Here is a 17,503-nt window from a genome sequence, read left to right as displayed (position 1 = left end):
TTCTGGAGAGAAGGGGAAAATCCAGAGCTGATTGCACTCCAGATTTCCTGCTGCAGTGACAGCAAACTCCTCAGATCCAAAGCAACGTTTGTTCCAGCTGAAGAGCCGGAGCTGGGAGCTCAGGACACAAACCCTGCTCTGCTTCCTCTTGATCTTCGCAGATTGCCAGTGGCAGCTGTTGATGGGCTCAATAACTGAGGAGGCTGGGGCCACTCTCACTGTGCTCTCCTGAAAGGCAGGAGCAGAGCGGAGTGGAGCGGAGCAGAGCAGAGCAGAATGGAGCAGAGCAGAGCAGAGAGGAGCGGAGCAGAGCGGAGCAGAGTGGAGCAGAGCGGAGCAGAGCAGAGCAGAGCAGAATGGAGCAGAGAGGAGCAGAGCAGAGCGGAGCAGAGAGGAGCAGAGCAGAGCGGAGCAGAGCAGAGAGGAGCAGAGCGGAGAGGAGCAGAGAGGAGCAGAGCAGAGCGGAGTAGAGAGGAGCAGAGCGGAGCAGAGCGGAGCAGAGCAGAGTAAAGCGGAGCAGAGCAGAGCAGAATGGAGCAGAGCAAAGCGGAGCAGAGCAGAGTGGAGCAGAACGGAGCAGAGAGGAGCAGAGCGGAGAGGAGCAGAGCGGAGCAGAGCAGAACAGAGCGTAGCAGAGAGGAGCGGAGCAGAGCAGAGCGGAGCAGAGAGGAGCGGAGCGGAGCAGAGAGGAGCGGAGCAGAGCAGAGCGGAGCAGAGCGGAGCAGAGCAGAGCGGAGCAGAGAGGAGCGGAGCAGAGCAGAGCAGAGTGGAGCAGAGCAGAGCGGAGCAGAGAGGAGCGGAGCAGAGCAGAGCAGAGTGGAGCAGAGCAGAGCAGAATGGAGCAGAGCGGAGCGGAGCAGGGCAGAGCGGAGCAGGGCAGAGCGGAGCAGAGCAGAGCGGAGCAGGAACAGAGCACAGCAGCTCTCCCCCGTGCTGATGGATGAGAGCAGCAGTCCCTGCTCTCCTTTCTGGCACACATCTCCAGCCCTGTTCATCCTTGTTTAAATCGATGCTGCAGCCAAGGCTCCCCAGCTCTGGGGTCGCCTCATTTCCATGCAAGTGCAGCAGAAAGACAAATGCTCCTGACCTCCCTGTGCTCTGCTGCTTTGAGGTGGGAATATCCTGAGAAAAAACCCCAAATCCTAAAAAAACACAAAGCCACCCCCTCCTCCCTGGGTGCCTTTTGGAGGTTCTTGAAAGGAAACCAACACCTGTTGAAACAGTTCCTTCAATGCTTGGCCCAAATCCCAAACAAGGCTTTCCTTTTTTTCCTTTAACAACAAAAACATATGCAGGGGCCAGGGAAAAAGCACAGCTAGTTCTGATATTGTGCTTTTTGTGCTCTGAGTTGGAGGGGCTGTGACTCATTAAGTGATACTAACACAGGGTTTCTCTAATTTCATGTCTTGCTTCAGGAACTGTGTGGCAAAATATTGCACAAGGAGAGCAAAGGGGCCTTTCCTGCTCCTTGCATGGGACCTTTCCGAGCCATTTGATAGGGAAAGCTGGGAATATTTTATAAATCTTCATCCTGAGGGGATTATCTGCCTTTTTCTTAAGGAAAAAAACCCTCAAGCTCTTTGTGGGTGCTGCTGAGGTTTGGGAGCACCCTGGCAAAGGCTGCCCATGACCCTGGAGCTGTTTCCCACCTCAGTGGTCCTGGGCTTTCATCTCCAGAGTCAGCTCCTAAGTCAGGGATTGGTTTGGTGCCTCAGCTCAGGCACAGAGGTTTTAGCTGTGCAATTGGGAATTGCTGATTTCTGGGGGAAATTCTGTGAGTAAAAGGTCTTTGAGTTTTCTAGGAATTGCTTGAATGTCAGGAAAACGCATCCTCAGGGTGAGCTTGTACCTGGGGACTGTTCTAATATGAAATTCCTCCCTGGGAGGGTGGGAGGCTCTGGGCTGGGATTCCCAGAGCAGCTGGGGCTGCCCCTGGATCCTGGCAGTGCCCAGGGCTGGGCTGGGGCAGCCTGGGAGGGTGGGAGGTGTCCCTGCCATGGCAGGGCTGGGATGAGGTGATCCCTGAGGCCCCTGCAGTGCTGTGATCCCCCATGGGTACTGCCCAAAGTGCTGGCATGGAGCAACCAGGCTGAGCCTTTGCTCTGCATCCTGTCTGCGTGCTGGCACTGTGGTCTGGGCATCTGGGGCATCCCTGAGCATGCCTGAGCATCCCTGAGCATCCCTGAGCATTCCTCAACATGCCTGAACATCTCTGAGCACTCCTGAGCATTCCTCAGCATGCCTGAGCTCTCCTGAACATCCCTGAACTCTGCTGAACATCCCTGAGCATCCCTGAGCATCTCCGAGCATCCCTGAGCTCTCCTGAACACCCCTGAACGCCCCTGAACATCCCTGAGCATTCCTCAGCATCTCTGAGCATCCCTGAACATCCTTGAGCATTTCTGAACATCCCTGAACTGTCCTGAACATCCCTGAACATCCCTGAGAACCCCTGAGCTCTCCTGAACACCCTGAACATCCCTGAGCATTCCTCAGCATCCCTGAGTGCCCCTGAGCTCTCCTGAGCACCCTGAACATCCCTGAGCACTCCTGAACTCCCTGAACTCCCTGAGCACCCCTGAACACCCTGAGCACCATGAACATCCCTCAGCACCCCTGGACTCCCTGAACTCCCTGAGCACCCTGAGCACCCCTGAGCACCCCTGAACTCCCTGAGCACCCCTGGACTCCCTGAACATCCCTGAGCTCTCCTGAACATCCCTGAGCACCCTGAGCATCCCAGTTAAAGCCCAGCAGTGTCTGCAGCCCTGGGCAAAGCCATTTCCTGCAGGGTGGTACCTGCAGTCCAGTGGGGCCCTGCAGAGCATCCACGTCTGCCTGTCCCACAGGGAGTCCTTGGTGCTGCTTTGTTATTCCTTGGCTGAAGGGGTTTCTGTGAAAACCTCTCTGTCCCTTGTTTGAGAACCTGGCTCTGCCTTTCCTTGGAAATCTCTCCCTGCCCTTTCTCCAGGGCTTTTCCTGCTGCAAGAAACTTGTGGAGAAGGTTGACCCTCCTTTGTAAGAGTTGGATTGGTGCCTTTTAATGATTCCCACTCTCAGTGATCACAGTGTCAAGTTGTGCTGGTTGTAACTGTTGAAATTGTGCTTTCCTCCTTCCTTTCTTTCAGCTACAGCTGCAGAAAACCCAATATTTGCAACTGGGGCAGAGCCGTGGCCAGTACTACGGGGGCTCATTGCCAAATGTGAACCAGATTGGGAACAGTGCCATGGATCTCCCCTTCCAGGTGAGCCCAGAGGCTTTTTCCTTGGGTTTGGTGAGGAATTCTGGCCTTGGATGCTGCTGAGTGCCCCCAGCACAGTCACACCCTGCTTTGAGAACTTCTGCTGGGGCTGGGGTCTCTGGGTGTTCTCTGTGTTGGTTGTGGTGCATTTTAGTTCTCTGAGAGATGCAATTCCTGATGCAATCTGGGAAGATGCTGTAAATTCAGAGCAAAATGGGAGGAAATGAAGATGATGTTGGGGTGGGGGGTGGAGGAATTGCTGTGCATGTTCTGTGGGAGGAATTCTGGGAGAGGAGGAGAGCAGTGGGACACAAAGTGCTATCAGAATTGTCACTTCTTTTTGGAAAGGAAATGTAAGAATGTCCTGGCTGGGTTTTGTGACTCCAGGAATGATGCACCTTAAACAGAAAATCAGAGGTTCAGGTGAATATTTTGCTGTTTGAAGCATGTTTGGACAGAGGATGCTGTCCAAGGACAGGATTGCTGGGTGGCTCCTTTGTGGACTCCTGATTTCCACATTTAGTTGATTTAGAGAGCTCAAAAGAATGAACATTTCTGCATTGGTTTTCCTTTTTTGAGCAGTCAGAGTTACAGCTGAGCTCACGAGGATGTGGTGGGAAGGAAATTTTGCAGTTTGTGGTTTTCTGATGAAGGCTGCTTAATAAAGATGGAGAAACTCTTGCTGACCTCCTCTAACTGCTTCTTGGAATAGGTGCAGACAGCTGAATTTGGGCGGGTTAGGAGCTTGAATCTCGTGCAAGAGCAGAGGCAAAAGTCAATTTTAATCTTCAATTCTTTGGGGAATACAGAGCAGAGGTTTGTAGTGGATTGAAGTCCCCAGTGTTACTCCACAATATCTGCTCTGTTCAAGCTTTTCTCTTCAGCTTTTTGTTAAGGAGGTTAAGAAATCCTTTTAAACTACAACATTTCAGTATTTCTGTGCTTGATGGCCATCACTGGTGGTTTTTACCTGGACTGTTTTAATCCTGACTGCTGAAAAGGGAATATTCAAAAAAGGGAATATTCAAAAAAGGGAATATTCAAAAATTTATGAATGGCTGGAGGAGGAGACAGAAACAAACTCTCCTTACACCCTGGGCTTTTCTAGATTTTCTCACACACTCACACACACACACACTAAAAACAGCCCAGATTGATGTTGTTCAGATAACAAACGGTGACAAACAACAAACCAGCCCCGTGTGTTGGTAGCAGGGGGGAAAAGCTCTCCAGGTTTTTCCAGTGTGAAGCTGCAAACGTCTCTGGGATGGAGTGGAGGCAGAGCCTGGGTGGCTGTGCCTGCTGAGGGCGTTGGTGTCTGAGCATCTTCTGCTTCTTTGATTTGCAGCACAACGGAGCTCTGGCTGAAGCCTTTGGAGCAGTTCCTGTCTCTTTGGTAAACAAGTTTTTAGGTTTGTGCAAATACGTATTTGGGACTGGTCCCGTTAGCCCAGGTGGATACGTATTTCTGCACAGCCCTGCCCTGCACAGGAGTTATTTGGTTCCTGCCCAGCACTGCAGGGCTGCCACACAAACCCAGGTTGTGCCGTGCATCCCAGTCTGGAACGTGCAAATAATTCCTGAGCAGGCTCCCTGCACTTGCTGTCGTGTGGTTATTTCTGGTTTTTTGGGGGTTTCTTTGGTGCAGCCAGTGGATCAGTCGGTCTTGGCCTGTGGGTTCAGCAACCTCTGAGCATGTGCACTCAGCCTGCATGTTTAAATCCATGGGAAGGGCAGAATGAATTCCCAAATCCTGCTTGGCACCAGGAGGCACCGAACATCCACCAGCAGTAGGTACCACTCCTCCTTCCCCCTCACCCACCTCACCTGGGTTTATTTCTGAGAAATCCTGAAAGGACACTTGGAGAGCACTGAGCTTTTTCCTTCCTGTCTGTATTGAGCTGCTGTTCCCATGCTTGGGGGGGTTTGGGGTCTGCTCTCAAAGCCTTGAACGTTTTTCAGGGGAGTGAAACCCTCTTAGTTCTTCATTTTCCCAAATACAATCGATGCTCAGATCTATTAATTGTTTTTAATCAGTTTTTCTCCCTAGAGTTAAGTATCTCATGGCATGCAGAGATGGGGAGTTTTAATCCAGAAATGCTGTCCTGGTGTTTGGCCCCAAATAAATTTTATAGGAAGGTTGCTGAAGGAAGCCAGACCTGTTGGAGGTGATGCCCATTTCCTCAGGTGTTTTCTGTTTCCCTAAATTCAGGATTCTTTGGGATCTTGGTTCCTGGAAAGCCAGGGAGCAGCATTGCCCCAAAATGCCTCTTTCTGTGAGCTGGAGCCCTGATCTGGGACACATTCTGTGTTTATTTGTGCCACTGCTGCACTCAGAGGAGATTCTGATTGTGTTTTTGATAAGGAAATTGTGCCAACCAAAGGTAAACCCCTAAGAAATAGCTATGTTTACATGGAACTTTTTGTCTTTATAATTCTGTGCCTTGGGCTCCCTTTAAGTTCCAGGTGAGCCCTGTGCTAGGGCTGGCTGCTCCTTTTTTAGCAGCACTGTGCTGACACCACTGACATAGGAAATTGCTTTTCCTGTTGACCTTCCAAGCACGTATTTGCAAATTTTGCTGCCTTTTGGGCTGTAACAACAGCAAAAAGGAGGAGTTTGAGACCTTTTGTCACTTTGGAATGATGAATATTCCCACTTGTGTGTGGGGATTGTTGCTCGGTGCTCGCAGCAGAGATTAAAGCACCGTGTTTGAATTGAAACCGCTTAAAATTGAGATTCTATTTGAGATTTCTCAGCCAAGTGAGGAAGTGAAGCACAAACCCCACGATCTGAAGTGCTGAAAGTCCTGTAAAAAGTCACTGTGCTCCTTTCTAGTCCCCTGTTGCCTTAAATATTCTGCTGCATATGAAATGTTGGCCCTGAAATGAGAAAATAAACACCACAGCCCCTCTGCAGCTCTGTTAACACAGCCTGTGTGTGCAGAGGGGGTGAGGAGCCCAATATTTGCTGAAGAGAAAAGGGTTTAAAATAGTAGAAAGACTCTTTAAAAAGTTCATACAAACAAAGCCTTTCAAAATAAATGCAGAGCTTTATAGAAATAATCTTTTCAACAGCCAAAGCTGACACTTGGAGAAAAAAGAAAAGCAAAAAAGCAAAAGCAAAAGGGATGAATGTGGGAGCCAGATGGTTTCATGGCTTGGCAGACAGGACAGTGCATTTGCCACGTGCAGCACCTGAATGGAGGAGGAAATTTTGGATTTCCAAACAGATGGTGTTGAGGGACTCAGCAAAGCTGTTCACATTGGCAGGGAGTGCAGGGCTGGGGAGGGTTTTTCTCCCTGGAGAGCCATAAATTGCTGCTGGAGTACGAGCAGAGCTTGACCCTCGGTGCTTCCTCTGTCCCCCCGGTACGCGCTGGGAAGGGCTGTGGAAAATGTGAAAGTTCTCCAGTTTAGCCTGGGAATTCATCTTCCCTGTCCTTGCCCTGCCATCCTCCCGCTCTGAAATCATCTGCTCAGGATGTCAGTGAGATAAGAGTCCAGGTGGGATCATCCCCCCTCGGGTCACCGAGGAGCTGAAAATCACTTCAAAGCCATCCGACAGAGGAGGAAGGAAACTGCTTTTCTTTTTCTTTTCGTTCTCTCAGTGTCCCCTTAAAATAAATCTGCTGCAAGGAGGGGTGAGAGGCAGCGCTGGGAGCAGGCAGCGCCCGGGGAATGCTGAGCTCAGCGTGCAGCTCCCCTGCATCTCCTGGCCCGCTCAGGCTCTGGCATGTTCCTCCTGTGCACCCTGCATGCTGCACCACGGGCCCGTGCCCCGCGCCTGGCGCCTCTGCCACGCTCAGCCCGGCCCTCGGGGCTGCCAGGCTGTGGGGGCAGCGCTGGGCCGGGCCAGGGCGCTCCAGCATGGCCCCTCTGGAGGAGGCAGCTTCCCCAAGAGCTGTCGGAGGAAACACAGCCACACGACGTGCACATGGTGTTTGGAGTGCTCAGAGCGAGCCAGCCTGGCTCAGGAACAGCAGCAGGAGGAGGAGGAGGAGGCGGCTCTGGGCAGCTGGGGCTGTTTCCCTGGGTAATGCCTGTGTCTCTCCCAGACCCCGTTCCAGTCGTCGGCCCTGGACACCAGCAGGACCACGCGGCACCACGGGCTGGTGGACAGAGTGTACCGGGAGCGGAACCGCCTGGGCTCGCCGCACCGCCGCCCGCTCTCCGTGGACAAGCACGGCCGCCAGATATCCTTGGCAGCAGGGCTGTGCCAGCCATGCCCTCTGCTGCTCCATGCCCTGGGGTGCCACAGCTCCCAGACCTTCTGCTCCATCCCTTGGGGGTGCCACAGCACCCAGCCCTTCTGCTCCATCCCCTGGCTGCCACAGCACCCAGCCCTTCTGCTGCTCCATGCCCTGTGTGTGCCACAGCACCCAGACCTTCTGCTCCCTGTGTGTGCCACAGCACCCTGACCTTCTGCTGCTTGCCCTGTGTGTGCCACAGCACCCAGCTCTTCTCCTCCGTCCCCTGGGGGTGCCACAGCACCCAGCCCTTATGCTCCCTGTGTGTGCCACAGCACCCAGCCCTTCTGCTCCATCCCCTGGGGGTGCCACAGCACCCAGACCTTCTGCTGCTCCATGCCCTGTGTGTGCCACAGCACCCAGCCCTTCTGCTCCATTCCCTGTGTGTGCCACAGCTCCCAGCCCTTCTGCTCCATGCCCTGTGTGTGCCACAGCACCCAGCCCTTCTGCTCTCTGTGGGTCCCACAGCACCCAGCCCTTCTGCTCCATCCCCTCTGGCTGCCACAGCACCCACCCCTTCTGCTCCATGCCCTGGGGGTGCCACAGCACCCAGCCCTTCTGCTCCATGCCCTGGGTCCCACAGCACCCATCCCTCTAGCTCCCCGCAGAGAATCCGTGGGTTTGGTGCTTCTGTCAGGATAATTGGGTTATTCTTGGGCTGAGATCTCCTGCTGCAGTGGAAGTGTTGCTGCCTTAACCCTGCCCACGTGGACAGCTGTCCCTATGGCACCGTGTACCTGTCACCGCCCTCGGACACCAGCTGGAGGAGGTGGGTGCCCCCAGCCCGGGGCTTTGGGTGTGCTCTGACCCTGCAGCACTTGGGATGGTGCCTTTAGACACTCAGAAACTCAGTTTGGAGTTCAATAGTGCTCATTTTAGATGAGCTTTAAAATTGAGGTGTCTGCAGGTGATGGTTGAATTTAGTGGTACCTTTTTAAAGGTAAATGCTTGAAGTTTAATCTCTAAAAGTCCTTACAAATCTTTAAAAATCCAGATGTTCCCAGGCACAGCCCAAGACCTGGATATTTCTCAGGGTGCAGAAACTGGGCTGGGAATGTTCCAGTGGGAAGGAACACAGAGTTACACTTTGAGGGTGGCCACACTCAAAGTTCATCCTGAGATGCATTGGCCATGGAAATTCCCTTCTCCACAACATCCTGAACCATTCCTGTTCCTGCTCCCAACCAGGAATGTTTGTTTTAACCAGCACAATAAGCAAAGCATGGCTAAAGAGCTTAAAAATGGCATTATTTGATCATATTTAATCTGAACAAAGCAGATAAAACTCGGTTCTAACAAGGGCAACCAATTTATCCTGTGTTCCTCTCAATCCCATTATTGAAACAATTGCTCTTCAAACTTGAACTAATTTCTTCTGCAAATTGATTGTTTCACCAGGAAATTCTGCCTGGTTTCTGCCATATAGAGAGTTTTGGTTTTTAATGCACAATATTGAGGTTTTACTGAGTTGTTGCTTTTATCTGAGAGAAAAATTCTTTTTATTTAGTGAAGCTGACAATAAAAATATTGTGGGTTTTGCTTTCTCTCAGGACAAATTCTGATTCTGCCTTGCACCAGAGCACCATGACTCCAGCTCAGCAGGAATCCTTTTCAGGAGGGTCACAGGACATGCAGCAGAAAAGAGGTGAGCAGAAAAAAAGAGATGAAAATATTTGTACCAATATGGAATCCCCACAGCTTGGGCTCCATGTGCTTGTAAAATTCAGGAGTGCTGGCACTTCCTGTGACACCACGACTGGATCACATTCACCTTTCTGGCTGCTGAAATTCAGGAAAAAGTGACACAAAACAAAGGGAGAAGTTTTTCCTGAGCCCCAAATTTGGTCCTTCCTGCCCTGGGGAGGATCCTCTGGGCTGGGGGGGGGCTCTGGAGGAGCTCCTGGAATTCCCAGAACTTCAGATTCCCAGAATTTCAGTGGGGACCTGCAGGGAAGGAGCAGAGGCTGCACCCCGAGTTTATTCTGGCTGGGGATCCCCAGGGAGCATCCCCGGGAGGAGGCAGAGTCCAGAGGGTCCCAGAGCAGTTCCAGGCCGGGGGATCCCCAGGGAGATGCAGAGTCCAGAGGGTCCCAGAGCAGTTCCAGGCTGGGGAGATGCAGATTCCAGAGGGTCCCAGAGCAATTCCAGGCTGGGGAGATGCAGATTCCAGAGGGTCCCAGAGCAGTTCCAGACTGGGGATCCCCAGGGAGATGCAGATTCCAGAGGGTCCCAGAGCAGTTCCAGGCTGGGGATCCCCAGGGAGATGCAGATTCCAGAGGGTCCCAGAGCAGTTCCAGGCTGGGGGATCCCCAGGGAGATGCAGATTCCAGAGGGTCCCAGAGCAGTTCCAGGCTGGGGATCCCCAGGGAGATGCAGATTCCAGAGGGTCCCAGAGCAGTTCCAGGGTGGGGATCCCCAGGGAGATGCAGATTCCAGAGGGTCCCAGGGCAGTTCCAGGCTGGGGAGATGCAGATTCCAAAGGATCCCAGAGCAGTTCCAGGCTGGGGATCCCCAGGGAGATGCAGATTCCAGAGGGTCCCAGAGCAGTTCCCGGCTGGAGCAGCTCCGGCACCCTCAGCTCTGGTGCCCTCTGCTGGGCCCTGCTCCTGCTCCAGCTCGGGAAAATCGGGAATTGCTGACCCTAAAGGGCTTTAGCAGCCTTCAAATCCCTGATCCCAAAGAAAACTCCGAAGTTTAACCCTTCAGCACACCCCAGAAAACACCTACAAACACCTGCACCTACTGAAACTTCCTGGGAAGCTCCAGCAATCAAACAAGTTCTCAGCAATTTTTTATTGTTTCATCCTCCTCGAGAATTGAAACTTTGTAAGATTTTCCCAAAGGTTAAACTGAGAAGTTGAATATTATTGATTATTAATGATTCCCTTTCATCTCTTTTTTTAGTTTTGTTGCTGACTGTCCCTGGAATGGAAGAACCCACCTCTGATGCAGACAAAACCCTCTCTAAGCAAGGCTGGGACACTAAAAAGGTGGGAATTGCACCTTTCAAAGAGTAGAAATTTTATTTTCTGAGCATATTTAGATAAATGAATGCTTTAGTCACTGCCAGTATTAATAAACTACTTGAGATTGGAGATTAAATGCTGTGTTTAAAAACAAATCATAAGCATTAGAGCAGAAAGAGCATTATATGTGCATGTGAATGCACAGGCTTGGTTACATGAGGAGAAACTCTCGAAATGTAAGATTTCTTGGACCAATAAAGCAAAAAAAAAGATAAATATCTTCTAAGAGCTCCCAGATCTTACACAGAAATGATTAAATTGAACTTAAAAATTGAAATATTTCTGAGGCAATGGCCTCCAGCAGCATCTTTGCCTCTAAATTTCTCTCCCTTCTATTTCAGACTGGGTCATCGAGACCTAAATCCTGTGAAGTTCCAGGAATCAAGTAAGTTCTCAGCAGTTTTTTATTTTAAAAGCACTGAGATCTTTAAGAAGAACTGTGGATTGAATATCCTATTGCTTTGGAATTTGCTGGGAAGGTTCTAGGTACAAAACAAGACCCTGGGAGGGTCAGATATAATAAAAATGTTTTATTTATGGAATTTCTTGTTCAAGTTATTTTTAAAAGCTAAAAAAAGCATCTTAATTGTTAAATACATTTTAGAAAGCTCAAAAAAACCTTCTTAATGAAATTTTCTTGTAAATACATTTTAAAAATCTCAAAAAAAGTCTTAATAAAATTTTCTTGTTAAAATATATTTGAAAAGGTGAGAGATATCTTCCTAATGAAATTTTCTTATTAAATACATTTAAGAAAGCTCAAAAAAATCTTCTTAACGAAATTTTCTTGCTAAATACATTTTAAAAATCTCAAAAAAAATCTTAATTAATTTTTCTTGTGCGCGGAATTTTAAAAAGCTCTATCCAGACTGAGCTATCAATTAATTTTGATATTTTAAAGATTATATAAATATTTTTATAGATAGATATTTTATAGATAGATATTTAATAGATATTTTATATCTATATAAATATTATATATATTATATAATATATAATATATAATATATTATATATTATATTATATATTATATATTATATATTATATTATATATTATATATTATATATTATATATTATATTATATATTATGAGATAATATATAATATATATTATATATTATATAAATATTTTATATATTAAAATACATTTAAAATCACAAAAAAATCTTAATAAATTTTCTTGTTAAATACATTTTAAAAACCTCAAAAAAACCCCTTAATTAATTTTTCTTGTGCACCAAATTTTAAGAAGCTCTATCCAGCAGACTGAGCTATCAATTCATTTGTGTTTTTTCTCTTGCATGCAGCATCTTCCCCTCAGCAGAGCAGGAGAACACTACAGCCCTGATCCCCGGCACACACAACACGGGCGGCTCGCTGCCAGACCTGACCAACATCCACTTCCCCTCGCCCCTGCCCACGCCCCTGGACCCCGAGGAATCCTCCTTCCCTGCCCTGAGCAGCTCCAGCAGCACGGGCAACCTGGCTGCCAACCTGACCCACCTGGGCATCAGCACTGCCAGCCAGGGTGAGCAGCACCAGCGCCAGCACCAGCCCTGGTACCCAGCAGTTCAGCCTCACTGCTCCTCTGTGGTGTGCAGGCCAAAAATGGGGATTTTACTCACTCACAGCACCTCTATCATCCTGTTCTCGATGCTTTTGGGGATTTGATTTGGGGCCTTTCTTATTTTGAATTTTTAAAATTTTTTTTTTTTTTTTAATTTTTAGGTTTTTTTAAAACTAAATTTATTTTAATTTGTAATTTTTTAGTTATTAAAATTTTTAAAAATTTAAATTTTTTTAAATTTTATTTTTTAACTTTTAATTTTTAAATGTTTTTATTTATTAATTTTTAAATGTTTTTAATTTTTTAATTTCTAAATGTTTTTATTTTTTTAATTTTTAAATTTTTAAATGTTTTTAAACTTTATATGTTTTAAATTTTTAAAATTTTTATATGTTTTTAATTTTTTATTTTTAAATTTTTTTAAATTTTTATTTAATTTTTAATTTTTAAAATGTTTTCGTCAACAGAGAGGGTTGTTTGTTGTTCTGGTTGTTTTTTTTTAATGATCAATGACAGTTGCAAGTCTCTTGATTCCTAGAATAGAAATGAGGAGTTGTATCCAAAAATACAAATATATTTCCTGTGCTGGGCAGGATTCCCTTTCCCACTTCTCCTGGATTGGGAAAAGGAATGACTGCAGTCAGGTGAGTTTGGGAAGCAAGAAGGGAATTTAACCTTTGAAAGGATTTGACCATTTGGGGACAGAGTGGGGCAGCACTTTCAGCTGCAAAGTCCCCCCTTTTCCCTTTTCACTTTTCAGCATCCTTGGAAGAGCTTTTTGGGCTCCAAAATTTCAGGGATGGCTTTAGAAATCAGGATTTCAGCCACAGTGGATCTCCACATTTTTTTCCCCCATAATTAGCAAAGTAAATGATACAAACCCAAACTAGTGAGGGTGAAACTGCTCTGAAAACGTTCCCTGATCTGTCAGAGACAGAAGAAATTCAACATTTCCTCCCGGACTTTGTTCCAGCTTCTCTCTGGAGATGATCCCAGCCTCCATCCACTGCCCCCTCAGCCTTGGGTGCTTTCCAAACCGATTTTCCCAACCTTCCCTTGCTGCTGAAAGCCCCCTGAGGGCTCCTGCCCGGGAATGCCCCAGAGCCCGGGGCAGTGCCCAGCACCCCGAGGGGACCTGGGCACGCAGCACCTGCCAGGTGCCAGCACAGGGCTCAGGGGGAGCCAGGGCTGGGCTGGCACCTGCCTGGGCTCCTGCCTGCCTGAGCCCCTTCTGCTGCTGCCTCCTTGGCAGCCTGGCCTTCCTGGCTCCCTGGCAGCGCTGAGCCTGTGCCAGGTGCCCGGGGGCTCCCTCAGGCGCTGCTCCCTGGCAGCTCCAGGAGCCGCTGACGCTGCCTTGGCCTCAGGTCCTTCCCTCGTTTCTTCTGGGGTGAAGCAGAAAAGAGGGGAGGTTTCTAAACTCCCCAGATTTTTGGCTCGATCGGAACCAAATGATGATGTTTGGGTTGTTTACGCTCACCCCGTGCCGGGTGGTGGCTCCTGGGAGTGTGGTGGACATTTCCTGCCCTGCTGTGCCAGTAAAAATGGGGCTCTTCCTGCATAACCAGTTTTGCTTCTGCTTTTTCCATTAAAGAGGTGTTTGCTTTTACAGTACCTCAAGTGCCCTCTGATAAGGCTGTTCCAGGATTTGTTCTCTCAGCCCCGAGCCCACACAAACAGAGCAGAACCTGCTTTCCCTGGGCTGCCCGAGTGAGTGCAGGGTGTGAGCGGCGCTGCCTGCGGGGTCTGCAGCTGCTGAGGCTGCTCTGCCTCTTCCAGGTCCTCACCCTGGCCACCAACCCCACCAGCCGGGCCTGGCCTTGAGCCAGGACAGCCCACAGGGCTCTTCCTCTCATCCTGGTGCTCTTCACCCTGACCAAATTCATTACAAATCACCCGACGAGCTCCGGCGCCATCGGCCGAGGCCTCACTCGGGCCGCTCATTTCTCTGCCTTCAGGGAATTCCTTGGGGTCCGGAGCTCAGCAGGGCCCTGCCTTGTTCCTCCCATGTCCCTGTCCTGTCCCCACCGTGTCCCTGTCCTGTCCCTGTCCTGTCCCTCTCCTGTCCCTGTCCCGTCCCTGTCCTGTCCCCGCCGTGCTGAGGGGGTCTCTTGTTCCCTGCAGGAATGACGACGACGCCGGCCCCGTCCCAGCACCGCCAGCCCAGCGTCAGCCCCCTGTCCCTGGGCACGGACTCACGGCGACCCCAGTCCCAGCAAATGTCCCCCACGCTGTCCCCTCTGTCACCCATCACTCAGGTAGGAGCTCAGGGGCAATCCAGGCTTCCCAGTCACATCTGTATTGGTTTAATCTGCTTAATCAAAGAGCCACGGGGATATTGGGATGGAATTCCTGGCTGGGAGGGTGGGGGGGAAATGGCTGCTTCATCATCCCTGGGAGTGCCCAAGGCCAGGTTGGACTGGAATAAAAATGTCCCTGCCCATGGGACAAGGTGAGCTTTAAGGTCCTTTCCAGCCCAAACCATGATTCCATGAGCTTCATCTCTTGTCCTGTAATTCCCTCCTTTAAAGTTGTTTTAAAGTGTTCCTTAATTGAGAACCTAAAGCAGGAGAGGTTTGTAGAGGGGACAGATTTTACTTCCTCTTTTCCAGAGCTATGATAAAAACCATCTCTTAGGCCACATTTTTTTGTGTTGCCCCAAAGTGAGCTGTGACATTTGAAAGCCATTTCTCTAATTTGTGACAGAAACTCAATGAACTTTTAAAGTCGATTTTATTGTGGCTCTGTGACTGCCCAGGTTGGTGATTTCTGACCTTGAGATTCAACCGGGCTTTTAAAGTATTGGTTTATTTGGGATGGTTTGGCTTGGAGGGAACCTTAAACCTCATCCAATCCACCCTTCCAGGGCCAGGAACACCTCAGAGCAGCTTCTTGGCTCTCTGAGCCTTTAGGTGCCATTTTTACAGCACAAAGCAAGCCTGACTCCGTTTTCTCGGTGTGAAGAGCGGTGCCCTGGCAGCGAGGCTGATGCTGCTCCTTGTCTCGCAGGCCGTGGCTATGGATGCACTGTCCCTGGAGCAGCAGCTCCCCCCGTACCCCTTCTTCACCCAGACCAGCTCCCAGCAGCAGCAGCAGCAGCCAGCGGTGGCCAGCTCCCTGCCCCAGCCGCCCCCTCTGCTGCAGAGCTCGGCGCTGCAGAGGGGCCCGCAGCTGCCCCCTCTGTCTGTCACGGTACCTTCCAGCATGCCCCAGTCTCCCCCGGGCAGCCAGAGCCAGCCCTCCATGGGCATCGACATCAACTCGGTGAGTCTGGGAGGGGCTGGGACAGCGGCCTGGACACGCCCGGGGGCGGGAGGGTTTCAGGGAGGCTGACGTAAACTTCAAATGGCTTTGGGTAAATCAACCTTTAAGTGTTTTCCAGAAGGAAATTTTTGTCCCAGGTTTGATTAGACCCAGCTTAAATCTATCAGCCTTTACTGAGGGATTTTCAGGGTGTGCAGTGTCCCCCCAACACATCCTGGTACAGACTGGGGCAACTCCCAGAGCCTCAAGAGAGAGAAAGAGTCCACCCACAGCAACCATTTCCCAATAAAATACCAGCTGGAAAATTTACTTTCCAAAAGTTGTCTAGAACCAGGCATTCTCTGCAGTTTCACTACTTAGAACCCTTTTATTTTGAGGAACTTTATTCCAAAATGGGATTTGTGGCTGCCTCCAGTGCTCTGAAGAGTTGGAGCAAGGATTTATGGACAGATCCCTTTTCCTGCTTGTTCTAACGTGGCCTGTTAGGAAATGTTCTGTGTCAGCAGCTGAAAATCCCAAATCAGGAATCAGAGGCCAGGAAGGGAGGGAAGTCCCAGCTCCCCCAGCCCCTCCTGCCCGGGGTCCTGGGTGTCCCAGCCAGGGTGTCCTGGCAGTGCTGTAGTGACAGGAATGGCTCTGGGAGGGAACAAATCCATCCTGCTGAGCCCCACTCGGTTGTGGATGAAAGTTTTAACAGTTGGTGCTCCTTGAGGGCAGCTGCTTCCCTTCCAGGGTGGGGAGGGCAGGAGGGAAGGACAGCCCAGCAGTGCAGAGGATCCCACCCCACTCAAAACCTGTCCCTGTTTTGATTCTAATCCTCATGTAGCACCAGTACAGACAATTCTGATCTCATCCTTTGCTTTCTGTGTTGCTTTCCTCATCCTAAACCTCTTTATGACCTGAACTTTTAGGCTGCTGTGTTTATCTTCTAAAGCAACTCAAGTAACTCCTAAATAAACAGATTTAAAGCCACTTTATCAAAAAGCCTTTGGAGCTGTCACAGCCTCGCTGGCAACTTCTGCACAGGTTTTGTAAAGCAGAATTGAAATGTATTTGTGGTTTGTACAACCTTCTGACAGGTTGTAAGTGGCAATGCAGAGCAGAAAGAGACATTTCCTTGGGATTTACAGAATTTGAGGTCAAAAAATGGCAGTGCAGAGTTCTCCCACACTGCAAATCTGGTTAAATTCACTGGATTGCAGGTTCTCCTCAGTTATCCCTTAATTTCTAATGGAAGTAAAATAAGAAGAGCTGGGCTACTCTTGATGTTAATTAGTGCAGCATTATTTAAATCCTATTATTTATTTGTTCCAAACCAGGGTTCTTTATGATGGGAATAAATCCTGGAAAATAACTTCTCAGGACAGCTGAGAAGAGGATAAAAATCCCAGCTAAAGCCTGCAGAGCACAGTGTGAATTCCCTGAGGGTGCCTGCTCCATGTCCTGGGGTGCAGGGGAGTCTGGGGCTGTGTTTGGAGCTTTATCACCCAGGTGTTGTCACCTGCACTGTGCTGATAACACAGCTGGAGCAGGGCAGACCCCACTGAGCACACACGTGGGGCTGCCACTGCAGCTGAAGCATGGATGACATTCTTTTTGAATTATTCCCAGCTTCCAAGACTTCTTTGCCCTAAATCCTTGGCTGACCTGATTCTTTGAATATATTTTGAACCCAGCAGAAGCGAGAGCAGGCAGGAAACGCTCCCAGCGCTGTCCCAGAGCTGTCCCCGTGTGGGGACCTCCTTCACACAGTCCTGTTCCCCTCCCAGACCCTGAGGAGGGCGGTTTCCCCCGCAGGTGTTGGTGTTTGAAGGCTCCCCCACTGCAGGTGTTTAACTGTGTGTTGTTCTGTAGGCCTCACTCCAGCAGTACCGCAGTAATGCTGGCTCCCCAGCCAACCAGTCTCCCACCTCTCCTGTCTCCAATCAAGGCTTCTCTCCTGGCAGCTCCCCTCAAGTAAGGGACTCTGTGCTTCCACAGGCCTTGCTTCTCGTGTGTGTCTGAGCTGGATTCCTCCATCACTGCCCCATAGCTGTCTCACTGTGCTCCGTGTGTGCCTCATGCATCACTGACGCCCCATCTCGGCCCCACATCCCCTCCATCCCCACTCCCACAGGGCTTCAGGAGCTGCTGAGGTGCCTCTTGCAGGGAGCAGAGAG

General features: G+C 49.7%; 1 protein-coding gene across 10 annotated transcripts in view; it reads left to right on the top strand.

The window, feature by feature from the left end:
- Positions 1-17,503, top strand: part of CRTC1 (CREB regulated transcription coactivator 1) — a 47,351-nt gene that overhangs the window by 16,903 nt on the left and 12,945 nt on the right. For 8 of the 10 annotated variants that reach the window (XR_011683162.1, XR_011683160.1, XR_011683165.1 and 5 more), the window contains exons 2-12: positions 3,129-3,245; positions 4,591-4,638; positions 7,298-7,435; positions 8,197-8,258; positions 9,040-9,134; positions 10,394-10,479; positions 10,857-10,900; positions 11,824-12,044; positions 14,205-14,338; positions 15,090-15,344; positions 17,199-17,300. Coding sequence is in view for 4 of the 10 variants with exons in the window: in XM_071452004.1 (XP_071308105.1) it covers positions 3,129-3,245; positions 4,591-4,638; positions 7,298-7,435; positions 8,197-8,258; positions 9,040-9,134; positions 10,394-10,479; positions 10,857-10,900; positions 11,824-12,044; positions 14,205-14,338; positions 15,090-15,344; positions 17,199-17,300 (1,302 nt within the window). In the remaining 6 variants the exon portion in view is untranslated. The remainder of the gene's footprint in view (positions 1-3,128; positions 3,246-4,590; positions 4,639-7,297; positions 7,436-8,196; positions 8,259-9,039; positions 9,135-10,393; positions 10,480-10,856; positions 10,901-11,823; positions 12,045-14,204; positions 14,339-15,089; positions 15,345-17,198; positions 17,301-17,503) is intronic. The other 2 variants (XM_071452005.1, XM_071452003.1) reach the window with 2 other exon arrangements.

The sequence above is a fragment of the Agelaius tricolor genome, unplaced genomic scaffold (assembly GCF_023055355.1).
Source record: "Agelaius tricolor isolate 1412-34295 unplaced genomic scaffold, bAgeTri1.0.p SCAF_33, whole genome shotgun sequence".
In the NCBI taxonomy this organism is placed as follows: domain Eukaryota; kingdom Metazoa; phylum Chordata; class Aves; order Passeriformes; family Icteridae; genus Agelaius; species Agelaius tricolor.
This window is presented reverse-complemented; position numbering and strand designations above follow the sequence as displayed.